This window comes from Chenopodium quinoa, unplaced genomic scaffold, assembly GCF_001683475.1.
Source record: "Chenopodium quinoa cultivar QQ74 unplaced genomic scaffold, ASM168347v1, whole genome shotgun sequence".
NCBI lineage: Eukaryota > Viridiplantae > Streptophyta > Magnoliopsida > Caryophyllales > Amaranthaceae > Chenopodium > Chenopodium quinoa.
The window spans coordinates 3850563-3863841 of NW_018742798.1; the positions used below are offsets into that span (position 1 = coordinate 3850563).

The window sequence follows — 13279 nt, forward strand, 5'->3', positions numbered from 1 at the left end:
TTGGGAGGGCGAACTGCCTCGTCCAGACCACCGAGAATCTCCTCATCATCGACAAATGGAGGTGAGTCCATGCTATGATGGATAAAGTTTCTTTAATTAGTTTACTTTATTTCCAAAACTAAACTAATATACGTATTCTAGACCCATTTCAGTAGCATAACGGCTGCCGATAGGGTTAAACACGAAAATCAAATGCCACCCATACTTGGGGGCTACGATACCTGCAGTTAAACTCAGTAAATGGGGGCTTCTAACACCCACAAAAGCCATCCTATACCAGAAGTATTCAAGGGTTTGTATTCCAAAATCTCAAACAATCAACTAATTCTAGACGAATAACAATAATATAAACATAATTATTGTCTACCAAACAATCTTTAAGTTCGAATATGGAAAAAATAGGCTAAGTATACACTTCGCGCCAATTTTTTGGATTCAAAATTTTCAAAATATTAATTATGGAAAAGAAAAATTAGATGCAATACTACAATTACTACATAATTAACAAGTATGACAAAAATGGGCCAACAAAATAACAAAAAATGGAACCAAATCCGAGTAGAATTGCAAAAAACGCACTTGAACAAAGAAATGATCATACAAGGTTCAATACTTAACCATTTTTCATGAAATTTGTTGCAAAACACTCCTTAAACATAGCATGACAACATAAAACAAACAAATTCAAGAATAAAGGAGTGAATCGAAAACCCCCAAATTCGAAAGTTGGGGTTTAACGATTCGAAAATCGTTCGAATTCAGCCGAAAAAGAACAAATTTTAGCAAAAACCTTACATTGGATTACGGAAAATATGAATTAAGGACGAAATTTTCTTCCTTTAGCTTTGAAAATCGCAAAAAACTGAGCTTCTTAGAGAGAGAAAGGGGAGGAAATGGCGAAGGAAGGAGAAAGAAAGAGTGAAGTGAAAAATCGTGTTTGCGATTTTCACTTTACTAACATAAATGTCGCGCGAAACTGAATCTGTTGCACGTGACATACCAGCGCAACTCATAACGATGCGCGCCCCTGGCCAGCGCGACCCTCTAAGTTGCGCGCGGATACTGGTCACTAAAATGACCGAATTCTTGATTTTGATCCGTTTGATCATTTTTCAACGGTGTTTGCTCGTTAGTAGACGTAATGGCGCGCAAATTATCAAAATATTTTTAAACTGCTTTGCTTATTGTAGTTTGTTTTCTTCTTTGTTAGTTTTTTGCATCATTCTTGCGTGCACATCGTGCTTTGTGCCTTCCCCATACATACGTTTTGAACGTTTTTCGTAAGAGTGCCTTAAGACGTTCCGTGGTGGTGCTTTATGTAAAAGCACCCATAGACAGGTTTGTCATTTTACTGTACTGACGTTACAAATTTCCGGTTTCTCTTTTTTTCACGTCCAAAGAAAAAAGGAAGGCGTTTTCATGTAGCGTAAAAATGCAAATGGCGTATCGTGCGGCGCAAAATTATACGACGTAGGTGTTGCGTAAAATTTCACTCAGCCCAAGCTTTGCGATATCTACCTCTCAGGACTAAAAGGTAGAGAGAATTACTGTAGGCGTTAGCTTACGGGTCGACAGGCGCGCCGAACCTTCAGGAACAGACACTTCTTGAATGGGAGCAAATACGGCAGTTAGTGCGCTTAATAACTTACCGGACAGTTAGGGTGTCGAAATCATCCCCTGTATAAAGAAGCGACGAGACAATGTCGTGCCCCCAGTCATGAGACACATTTACTCATCTTGTGGACAAAACTGCTGAGAGAGTTGTTGACTTTCCTCACTCTCAATGAATTTGGATATATGCCTCCAGTCGTGAGACATGTATTTCTATCTTGTGGACTTCCGGTTCGAATACCAGACCTGGCTCGAATACCGGACCATTTCGGCTCTAATACCGATAACCCTTTTTCATCTTTTACTTTGTTAAAGTTAGGCTAAAGTTTCAATGACATATCGAGGGACTTTAGACCAACGATGACACGATTGAAAGGAAATCTTCCCCTTTTATCCTTTTAAAACAGATCTCTTCTCATGACTTGACATCACCCAGAACACCTTTACTTGTAAAAGCGTTCTACAATTAGAAAGAATCAATCTAGATTCTTTAGCGCGTTAAGACTAGGAAGAACTTTTTCTAGATTTAATAGCTATTTTTTTCAAACACTTAGCAAACCAAGGATTGTTTCGACATCCTTAAAAATTACTGAAAGATTCTCTATCCTTAGAGAACTTCGCAGAACGAGTCTTGGATTTATTTCCTTGACTACTTTGATCATCGTCTATTCTAGACTCAATCAAAGTGGGGGCTAACTGTAGACATCTACTTTTGGCCTCCTGTCCCGACAGAAAGTGCAATGACGATAAATAAAACCATCTTCATGTTGGATCGAAGTGAAGAATACTTATGGATAACTAGTTAAGCCACAAAACACAAAAGACTAGACCAAATAAAAGAAAATGCAAAAATAAAGGTCCAATTAACTAAACCTGATCATAATTAGGCTTAAGCCCGTCCTTAAAACCTTATAATGAGGAATTTTGGAGCGCCTAGGTTAAATCTTATTGCTGCCGCAGAAAAAGCCGTGTGCATCTCAAAGAGTTGCGCTAGGCTGCCGCGTGTAACTAATTTAGTTGCGCGCGACACCCAGCGCAACCCCCGGAGTTGTGCTGCGGAAGATTCAGAATTATACGGAAAATATAAAATCAAATCTTACCATAAAGTCGCTCGCAAGAAAATTAGTTGCGCTGCACATAGCAGCGCAACTCAATTACTTACACTAGGATGCCGCGCACAACTCATCCTATTGCGCGCAACACCTGCTGCGGCAGAATGCTCGAAACCATAAACCTAATAATTCCTTATAAATATGAGCTAAAACCGAGGCTTAGATAGACAAAAATTAACCTTAAACTCTGGCGAAATACTTGTGAACTTGTGCAACCTAGCCCCTCTTGTCCTAAACACTTACCCTTTTGATACTTTTTTACTACAGTGGAGGTTCCCCAACAAAAAAGAGTCCATAAGTGTTCTTAACGGAGATCTAACAAAGAGAAGTGGTAAATTCTTGAGCACTTAGCTAAATCACATTTAATTTCTTGTTTAAAAGGATTTTAATTAATTAATTAGTGTTGTTTGATCACGTTTAAATAATTCATTAATCAATTCCACATAGTATCTTGCGTTAAATAAAGATTAGAATTGAATTAAATAATTGTTGGTTGGTCACTTAAGCCAAGGCAAATCTTGTTTATTTTCTTGTTCTTTTCACGAATTTGATTAAATAGGAATAACGACATTACGATGTAATTCCTACGTGAATTAATGCTTGTAAATAAAATCAACTAACATAGTTTTAGGTAACGTTATTTTAGTACCCTCGCTCCCGAACTCATTTCTGGTTTATACACCAATTTGGGCATGGGTAAACTTATGATTCGTGCAAATTTTTCCATGAACTCCACATGGAAGAAAGGAATGACGAGGTTTATGAGTTTTTCCTAAAACTCATTGGCGACTCCTACTTGTTTCTTACAAAAAAGCGTAATGATAGAATCAATTCTAATTCAAGGTCCCCCAAATAGTCAAGAATTCAAATCCTACAACACCCTAATAAGTGTAAAGTCCTAGGCTTTGAATTAGCCAAGGGAATTTAAGGAGAGTACCCCTTACGATGGGATCACCCTCCTTACAGAGCGCCAAGCATATTCACTCATGCTTAACGTAGGCGCACTTAGAGCGACGCCTACAGATAATTTATTATTCAACCAAGAGTTGCAGGAATCGCAATCAGTAAATAGTTTACTCACCTTAAAAGTGCAATGCTTGATGGTAGGGCCTCAGTCAGGTCAATTATTACACGAATAAAGGGTCTTGGAATCATTTAATTCAATTGGGATCAATTAATATTGAATAAAATGTTTTAAATTTACCTATTTAATACGCTTAAGGTGCTTTAAATTTTATTATACATAATTGAATTTTGCGTTTACTTACAGGTAACATGTCGTTTGAATTTTATTATTATTATATATAATCTCCTCGATTGAAAATAAAGTTGATAAACATTCTCAAAAACTTAAAAGATAATCCATAAACATATATTCTAATTTTGCTAAGATGGTTCTAAAAGGCAAGTTTTAGAAACCCATATCACAAGTCTAAGGTTGGTTTTACTTAAAATGTTTGAGTAAAATGCCAACACATCTTCATTTTGAAAAGTGTTTCAAGGGATATAATGAGATGGGAAGTACAAACCCTCTCAAAGACAAGTGTAGAAGTCCAATAAAATATCTTATCTTCAATATGATTGGATATAAGAAATTAATTGGAAATATCTATGATCAAAATTTGATCAAATGACATTATTCTTCATCCATTTCATATAGTGTTAAATAGTTTATTAAACTCTAGTATGAATAATGATTGAATACACTTAGCAAAATCATAAATAGAGCTTAAAGTAGTTAAGCAAAGCATCATTTTGAACCTAAGAGAAATGTTCTAAGTGGCTCAAATGGGAAAGGTTTAGGAATATATGAGGATTTCATTAAGAAGTTATAGACCAAGAAATACAAACAAGTTGCTACTTCTCAAACCTAAAACTACTTACATGCTAAAAGTTGTTATGAACAACAAATGTTTCAAATTAAATGGACCAATTCCAATTGATTAGAAACTATCTCGTTTAGTTGGAAGGTAAAATAATGGAAATGTTCCAATTTAAGAAGTATATTATAGAAATTGATTTAGCACATTACTACTTCCTGGACATGTGATGTCATGTTTAGTTCTCATTCATTGAAAATGTGGTTGAACTAAATAAAGAAGAATTACTAAGGGAGAAATAAATCTACAAGTTTAGAAGCAAATGTTGCTACTTCACAAGTAGAATCTACAAGTCTAGTAGCAAAAGTTGTAACTTTACAAGTAGAACTTATATTTCACCTTACCTAGTAATCGGCTAGAATTAAATAAATGTTATTTATTCTTGCCATTATCGAAATACTAATCAATGTTAGTAATGACTAAGCATTGAAGATTCAAAAACATGGAGTAAATTTTATTTTATGCTTCATTGAGTCAAAATGTGTTTTGAATAGCTAAATAGGTTTAAAATTTTATATAATAGAAATAATTAAAACATTTCTATATATAAATTGTCTCCAATATGTCAATTGATTCGAATGAAAATCAACATTGCATGCGGAAGATCTAAAGGGATGGACTTTCAATATCACTAAATTATGAATCTATTGATATATGTAATTATCATTCTAATTTGAAACTTTGACAAAGTCACCATTAAGAGAAATGATGATGCAGACTCGAGATTGAATACATATCGATGTAAGAGAACCTAAGGTTCAAAGGCTAGAGACAGACAATGAAATTTCATTTGTGATAAGATCACTTGTGCTTAGTTGAAGCATAAGTGTGAAAGTTTTGAAAAGTTCAAAACGTCCAGTATGAAGTTCAGAATCAACTTGACAAGATAATAAATACACTACGTTATGAATGTAATGGTGAAAGTTTGAGTCAAGACAGTCACTTAGCAATATATATTCAAAATATTGCGATATGATCATAATAATGAGAATTTAAGCCAAGACCTTGATAAACATTCAGGAGTTGTGAAATCATTTAACAAAAAACTCCAAAAGAAAACCTTATGAGGTGTTTTTGAATGGATATATCAATCTATATGAGATATATTTTTATAATGGATGAAATTACCTATCTTCTAACCATTATTCAAGGTATATACTTTTAAAATGAGCTACAAAAATAAACAAACTATATATGTCAAATAAAAATGTAGCAAAGACTTCATATATGATATGGATAAGAAGAGTTCTTATAAAGTCTTTCTACAAAGCAAGGAATAAAAGTTGTATTAAATCGTTTAATACACGATTAATTCCTATATATAGCACGGGTAACTACTACACAAATCATACTTAGCACAAAATGTATGTTGCTCAAGTAGGTGCCCTTATTGAAAATTGTTCCAAAAGGTCAAGTGGGAGTAGTATAAATCTCGAAAGAGTTCGAGAAAAGCAAGAAACAAACATGGTTCAAACCATGGTTAGTTCACCTTATGCTAAATGAGCCTCCTTAAAAAGGCAAGTGGGAGTATAAGAATCTCCAAAGATTTTGAAAACCTTGAAAAGTTCAAGAAAACTGAATCCAAAAATCTTGAAGAAATTCGAGAAATAATCGAATAAAAGCAACAATATGAGCATGATTCACCTCATGTTACAAATAACAATGTGTGGTCTCATTAAGTGTAATACGAATAATAACCATGTGTCGAAGGTAGTACGTTCCAAGTACAAATCCTCCATTGTCATTTCTCATTGAAAACTAAACAAAGTTGTTGTATGAGTTTCGATTGTTACATAAAACCCACATTGATGACTAGCATATGTAAACCTTAGCCAAATAAATATGATTTCATATTGAATAAGTGTTTCAAATATTGATTTTGGAGCATATAATTATGCAAGTAATAAAGATGATTTGACAAGTTAGAACTCCAAGTGGTTTAAAAACCAGGAAATCTTAAATAGATTCTAAGTTTGTAAGCAAGTGTATGACACTTGAATAATTTGCCTAATTGAGTGAGGGAAATTTTTTTTATACACCCGGTTTTCAGTAATTTACTGAACATCGGGTACACTTTTGTCAGATTTATTGTCACTTTTTGTCAAATTTAGTGTCACTTTTGTCAAATTTATCAATGAAGCATAAATAACTTTTATATATGTCAGGGTAACTTTTGTGCGTTTTAGTGTAACTTTTTCACATTTTATTGTCACTTTATACCGGATGTTCAGTAATTTACTGAACATCCATTTTATTTAAAAGTTTGTCTTGGGTGAGACCCATTATAAGCAAAACAAAAAATAAAGAAAAATGTTTTCTAACTAAAGCAAAGACTTGTTAAAGGATTCAACTAATAGTATGACTATGACTACAGTGAAACCTTTACATTAGTCATGTTGCAAAGATCTATTAAAGATATTTTAGTGATTTATACCTTATGAGATTTGGTAGATTGATTTCAAAGCGCTTTCTTTAAATGGTTCATGGAAAAAGATTTGTATATGATACAATCAGAATGGTTTTGAAAATACAATAATCCTAAGGAAGCATAAAAGATCCTTTAATGGATTGAAATAAGCATCATGGAATTAATGTTCTTAATTTTGTGAGTTAATCAAAATCGTTTGATTTTCTCATAAATTGAAGAAAAGGTCTTATGTATACAAGATGTTTAGTGGGAGCTATGCGATCTTCTTGGTCTTGTATAGAGAGCAATTATTCATTGCTTGAAGAGTTTAGTGGTGGGTAATGCATTTTGTATGAAAAACCTTGAAGAGAATGATGAATACATTTGGTATTCAAGAAATATAGAGATAGGTCTCGAAGGATGTTTGAGTTTTATTAAGAATCTTATATTCATAAGATTCTAATAAGGTTCAACATTATATTGAAAGATTTTCAATCCCATGTAACATGGCACATTACTTAACGTTTCAATACTTTGAGAAAGGTTGATAAAATTAAGGTTTTAAGTGATGATCCTCATGCAATATGCAAAGAATGCATCATGCATGTCATGGACTATACTTGTCTATTTGATTCGGGAGTTTTAAGGACAAGTGATGATAGATTACAATCAAAATCCAATGTAACTTTGGAATACAAATTAGAAATTCCTCAATTCCTTGCGAAAGGACGAAGGAGAATTCTTAGTGTATGGATATGAAGATTATTATAAAATTTAGCACTTGCGAAATTCATGTTTATGAGAATGTCTCATGAACTCTACTTACTAAACCCCTTCCATGACTAAGGTATGAGAGGCATACCAAGGTTCTTGGATTGAAGCAAGTTATGTAATTTAATTTGTGTATTTTGAGAAAACATATTACATAAGTAACACATTAAACTTGCAGAATTATGTTTATCAATTGAAACAAAGTTTTAATCTTATTTAATTATGGTTTTTGCATTAAATAAAATGTCCAAAATATTTATGATTTGATGGGCTCATCAGGTTGATGACCTGGTGAATGAAACCCCACAAGTGAACTAAATTCATATATTATTTATGTTCCTAGATCAAAATCGTTAAAGTGGACATAAATGATTTCAATAAATGGACTAGAATGTAAGATTGATTGGATAGCGCAGTTTCATAGGCTATATGAGCGTAATAAAGCTCGATCGACCACATGGATATGCATGAATGATGCATGATCAAACTATAGACCTACTTTGAAGTTCAAGTATAGAGCTTCCGGATATATTAGTGGATTCCATTGATATGAGTGGAACACTGATTCCATTCAATAAATTATTTGATTGTGGTACTTTCAAACGTCTTCCCGTAACTGGAGACTTTAAAGGATGTTTCCCGACAATTTTAGGAGTTGAGTGGCAGCTTTGGTTGCTACAAGATTAGATTGTGTCTACCTATTTTATTAAGAATGTGTCTTGGCCCCTTAAAGAGGGAGAATTCAGAAAATGCATGGTCATGCTCAAATGGATTACATAGTAATCATTTGTTTTGTAATTCTAACTCAGTTTTCAAGAAAATATTTGTAGATTAATATGATCACAACATAAGATGAAATCATATTATCAAATCGACACACATTAACATAAGGAATTTGAATATTGCGCACTTGTCTCAAACAAGTGGGAGATTAAAGGAGTTATGTCTTCGATAAGTGCAATTACTAGATATATCAAGGGTCACTATTATGGAGATAAATAAGTTCATTCTTTTGGGTAGTCATTGCTTGGTGGTAGATATGAAAAATGATCTTTGGTGTTGTTAAATAGTCCAAATCCTAATAAAATGGTCCTATGAGGTCACACAACAAGGCTATTGAGTTAAACAAGTAGGAGGCCCATCAATGGGCCTCATGAGATTATGACATACTACATGGAGTGTTGGGCTAGAGTAGTTTGACTAGGCTTAAGATTTTAGGCTTGGCATGGGCTCTTTTTTATAGAATTGATCTATAAATAAGATCCATGCCTAGGGTTGAATGAAGAGACGATTTAATAGTCAGTGAATTTTGAAACAAGGCAACCAGTATTCCAAACCCTAATACATCTCTCTCTCCTCACATACACGGCCGTACGGCCAGCCACCTTAGGTGGCTCTTGGTGTTCGTCATGGTGGTTCGTGGTTAGTTCGTGTCTCTCTTCTCCATTGAAGGTTGATTGAAGCGTTCAATCACGACTAACTAGCATTAGTGGACAAAGTAAAGGAATCACGGGTTCTTTATCTCCCATTGTTCTTGCTCGATCGCACGTGGAATCACGTTTCAAATGTATAATTACTTGTTCTTTATGTGTTATGCAATGATATCTAGGGATTAGGTGCTCTATGAATATAATTCATGTTATTCCGCAAGTAGTACCTATAAACTCCTACACCTACTCCTTTTGTAAAATTGTTCCACTTTTTCTTTGCAGCCACACTTAAATAATTTTCCCATATCATTTTTGGAAACTTTTGACAATATTTTACTCTATTCCTCTCCACTAATGTCCGTAAATTGCATGACTAGGGTTTGGTGTCCTCAAAAGGTGCAATTTGATTAGCTTCCCAACACACGTGAGACAAGTTTAATGGGAATGCTATTTGAATGAATTTATATGGCTTTGCATGTAGCTTTTGTTTGTTTGATCGTCAAGGAATTTTCTGTTACCAATTGCCACGCTCTGATAATCCAATTTAGAAGAAAGAATTAGAGGACACATTTCAGTATTTGATTGGCTAGATTTTAGCTTTTAATCGGGCCATTTGGCATGAGGTATTTTACCCCCAAACAAGCACTTTTGAAAAAATGCATAATACATTTTTATTTTTAATTTAATTTTCACATTTAATTTAAACTAATTTGACTTTATTACGTAAGATTTTTTAATTTTAATTTTAATTTTTAAATTTTTTATTTTAATTAAATGAATTTAACTTTTTATAGACTTCTTCAAAAACAAAAAAAATCCCACTTCCAATTTCCCCATCCTGTTTAGCACCCCTAGCTAGCGCCATTAGACTCTACCTACTTATTCTTCTCGCAACACCTCTACCTTTTCCCCTCTAACCCTATCATCTTGTAGCGCCACCTAGCCTCCTCCCCTTCTTACATTTCTAACTCACCATATCCGATCCCTATCTTTTTCCTCATAACAACACTATTAGATTTGATTTCAACGGTGGCTTTAATGGTATTTTTGAGGGGATACTTGTGATGGTGAACTTGTTATTTTTAGGGTGGTGATAAGGACTCAAGTGGTGGTAGAATGTGAGGATGAGGAGTGGCCGGTGGGATTTTCCTCATTTCAAGGATAGGGGTGAGGTTCAATTCACGGGTTGGATCATGGATGGTTGGGGTTGGAGAGCTTGTGGTGGGGTCATGGTTAGTTGTGGTCAGCTAAGGGTGGGGTGGAAATGGAGTTTTAAGGTGGGGTTTATGTGGTGAAGTGGTGATGGTTATGGAGGGGTGGGGGCCATAAAACTGATTGACTATAGGATGAGAGGAAAGAGAAGACAGAGAGGTTTTTTAATAGTAAGAAATAAATATTTTATTAAAATATAAAAATTGTAAAAATAAAATAATATTTAATATATAATAATCAATACAATGTGTCACATGTCAAATTTTACTTCTTTAACAGGTTACCAACTGGTTATATTTTATTTTGACCAGACGCCCCCAAAGGTCGCATTATTCTAGGATATAAAAAGGTTTTTTTTTTGTGGGAAGACTAGCCAAGGTCGTCATGTTATTCTTGACAATATTTACTAAATACATTTAATCTAAATTTTAGTCTTTGAAGTATAAAAAATATATATTTATACGAAACTGAAGAATTAATTTTAAAAACCCAAAGTATAAATGTGTTTTGAGAAAAAAAGAAATAATCTCTTGGTTCAATGATACAAATGATATTTCGAAACTCTTACTCACATGATATATCAATGGCCTCATGCCTCTTATGATTATTTCCAAATAATGATATTCACATAATAGAGCAATGGCCTCATGCCTCTTGTGATTATTTCCAATTAATGAGATTCACATGAAAGAGCAATGGCCTCATGCCTCATAAATGTTTCCAATTAAAGAGATATTCACATGATAAAGAAATGTGATCATGCCTCTCATGATAATTTCTAATTAATGAGGTTCACAATAATATATTAGTTACCTTTTTTTTATTATTTTTAATTATTGATATCACATGGATATGCAGGCTAGTAGCCCATGATTTATTCATGCATTTGATCTCCTGATACTATAAAATCAATGAATCTTCTCATAATTTTCATCAACTCTAAAATAATCTTAACCAATAAGAGAATCAAGTTATTTAATTTAAGACAGATTTTAAGGTCCGATGGAAGCCCAAAATGCCATCAATAATGAAACAAAAAGTAGCTATGATCGAATTTATGAACTCAAGGTGTTTGATGAAGGAAAACTTGGTGTCAAAAGGCTTATAGATGCTGGTATACAAAAAGTTCCTAGCATGTTTGTTAGACCGCTTGAGGATCGTGAAAAAGATTTTGATACATGTTCTGAAAATATAAGTGTGCCAATAATAAACTTTGCTGATCTTGGTGAAAACAATGATCGAATTGCTGAGATTGCCAAGGAAATAATAATGGCATCAAATGAGTGGGGATTTTTTCAAGTTATAAACCATGGGATCCCTAATGAATTGTTAGAAAAGATGATTAAGCGAACTAAAATGTTTCATGAACAAGATGATGAGTATAAGAACAAGATTTTAAAACAAAATGTGCACAATTAAAATAGTAAAGACATTATACTAAAAGTCGGAGCATAAGATTATATCTAAAAAAGTTGTAATAAATATATGATGTATTTTAGGAAAATATTGTGTGTGTCTGTGTTAATGAGAATGTGAAATTAAAAAAAAATCGAAAATTTTTAAGCATAGTGGGTAATTACTTACTCAATTATTCCAAGCTTTCGCTTGCTAACTTTATAATGTATGAAAAAAAAAAACTTTTTTTTCGCAGATGAGGGCATAAGGTATAGGCACCTCCACAATATATATGTGAGCTACATCTGTCACTATATGAAAAAATTTATTATCAAGTTAATATACTCCAAATTCATCTTGTTGTCATCCTTAAGAAATAAATGGAGCAACATTTTATCAATTTAATACATACTTCATTTATTTAATTTAGTTAGACATATACTTTTGACTTCTACTTCATCCATACACTTTACTTTGATATTAGTCATATAGGATCTTATTTGAATCGTCTTAATGTTAATTTTATTAAAATTCCTTGTTTTTAATTTATAATATATATTCATTTTGTAGGGATGTGATGTTGGAGTTTATTGATCACATCCATATGCTCGGTAATGGCATACTTATGATAATATCAATCGGTCTAGGACTTGAACCCGATTGTCTTGAAAATATGGCAAAAGGTACAAAAAGTTGGGCCATAGCTAATAATTATTATCCATCATGTCCACAACTAGAATTGACCTTGGGAACTGCTGCCCATATTGATACTTCATTTATCACAATACTCTTACAAGACAATATTGGTGGACTTCAAGTACTTCATGATAACAAATGGGTTAATATTGAGCCTGTTACTGGTGGTTTGATTGTTAACTTCGGATCAATACTTCCGGCATTACTTCTTTCCATTGTATACTTGTTCTTAGATGAAAGAAGTTTAACAATATATTTACATTGTTCTTGTACACTTATAGCTCTAATCTTTTTATCTTACAGATGATAACTAACGACATAATAAAAGCTGCATGTCATAGAGTGATTGCTAAAAGTGTTGGACCAAGGATCTCTATTGCATTCTTTTTCAGTGGTATTATGACATCTGAGAAGATACTTGGTCCAATAAAGGAGCTAACATCAAAAGAAAATCCACCCATTTATAGGAATTTCTCAATTGAGGAAGCGATAATAAACTTGTTCTCAAATTCACTTGATGTAGTTGGAGCCGACCTCGATTATTTTAGAATTTAACATAATGGTAAAGACAAGTAACTATCATCGAAAATATGTTACAAAGATATGTTTAATTGCTATGCAATAAACAAAATTAATTAATATTTTTGTAGCAATATAATTTTAATTTATCAAATTAAAATGAAACACCTTTAGTTACTATGACTTGCTTACCTCTAATTTTTTTTAATTTATTTTGTCATTTGCACTTTGCTACAGGTTTACAAA

General features: G+C 33.1%; 1 protein-coding gene across 1 annotated transcript; it reads left to right on the top strand.

Moving 5' to 3' along the window:
* Positions 1-11425: 11425 nt before the first annotated feature.
* Positions 11426-13069, top strand: LOC110725016 (1-aminocyclopropane-1-carboxylate oxidase homolog 1-like). Its single transcript, XM_021904495.1, has 3 exons — positions 11426-11802; positions 12389-12731; positions 12818-13069. Exons 1-3 carry the CDS (start codon positions 11426-11428, stop codon positions 13067-13069), a joined length of 972 nt encoding a protein of 323 aa, XP_021760187.1.
* Positions 13070-13279: the final 210 nt, after the last annotated feature.

Bases quoted from the DNA above. Each gene is read 5' to 3' on its own strand.
- LOC110725016 (XM_021904495.1), top strand. From the start codon at position 11,426: ATGGAAGCCCAAAATGCCATCAATAATGAAACAAAAAGTAGCTATGAT. The intron at 11,803-12,388 runs GTATAAGAACAA...TTCATTTTGTAG, and splicing joins TTTCATGAACAAGATGATGA to GGATGTGATGTTGGAGTTTA. The intron at 12,732-12,817 runs GTATACTTGTTC...TTTATCTTACAG, and splicing joins CGGCATTACTTCTTTCCATT to ATGATAACTAACGACATAAT.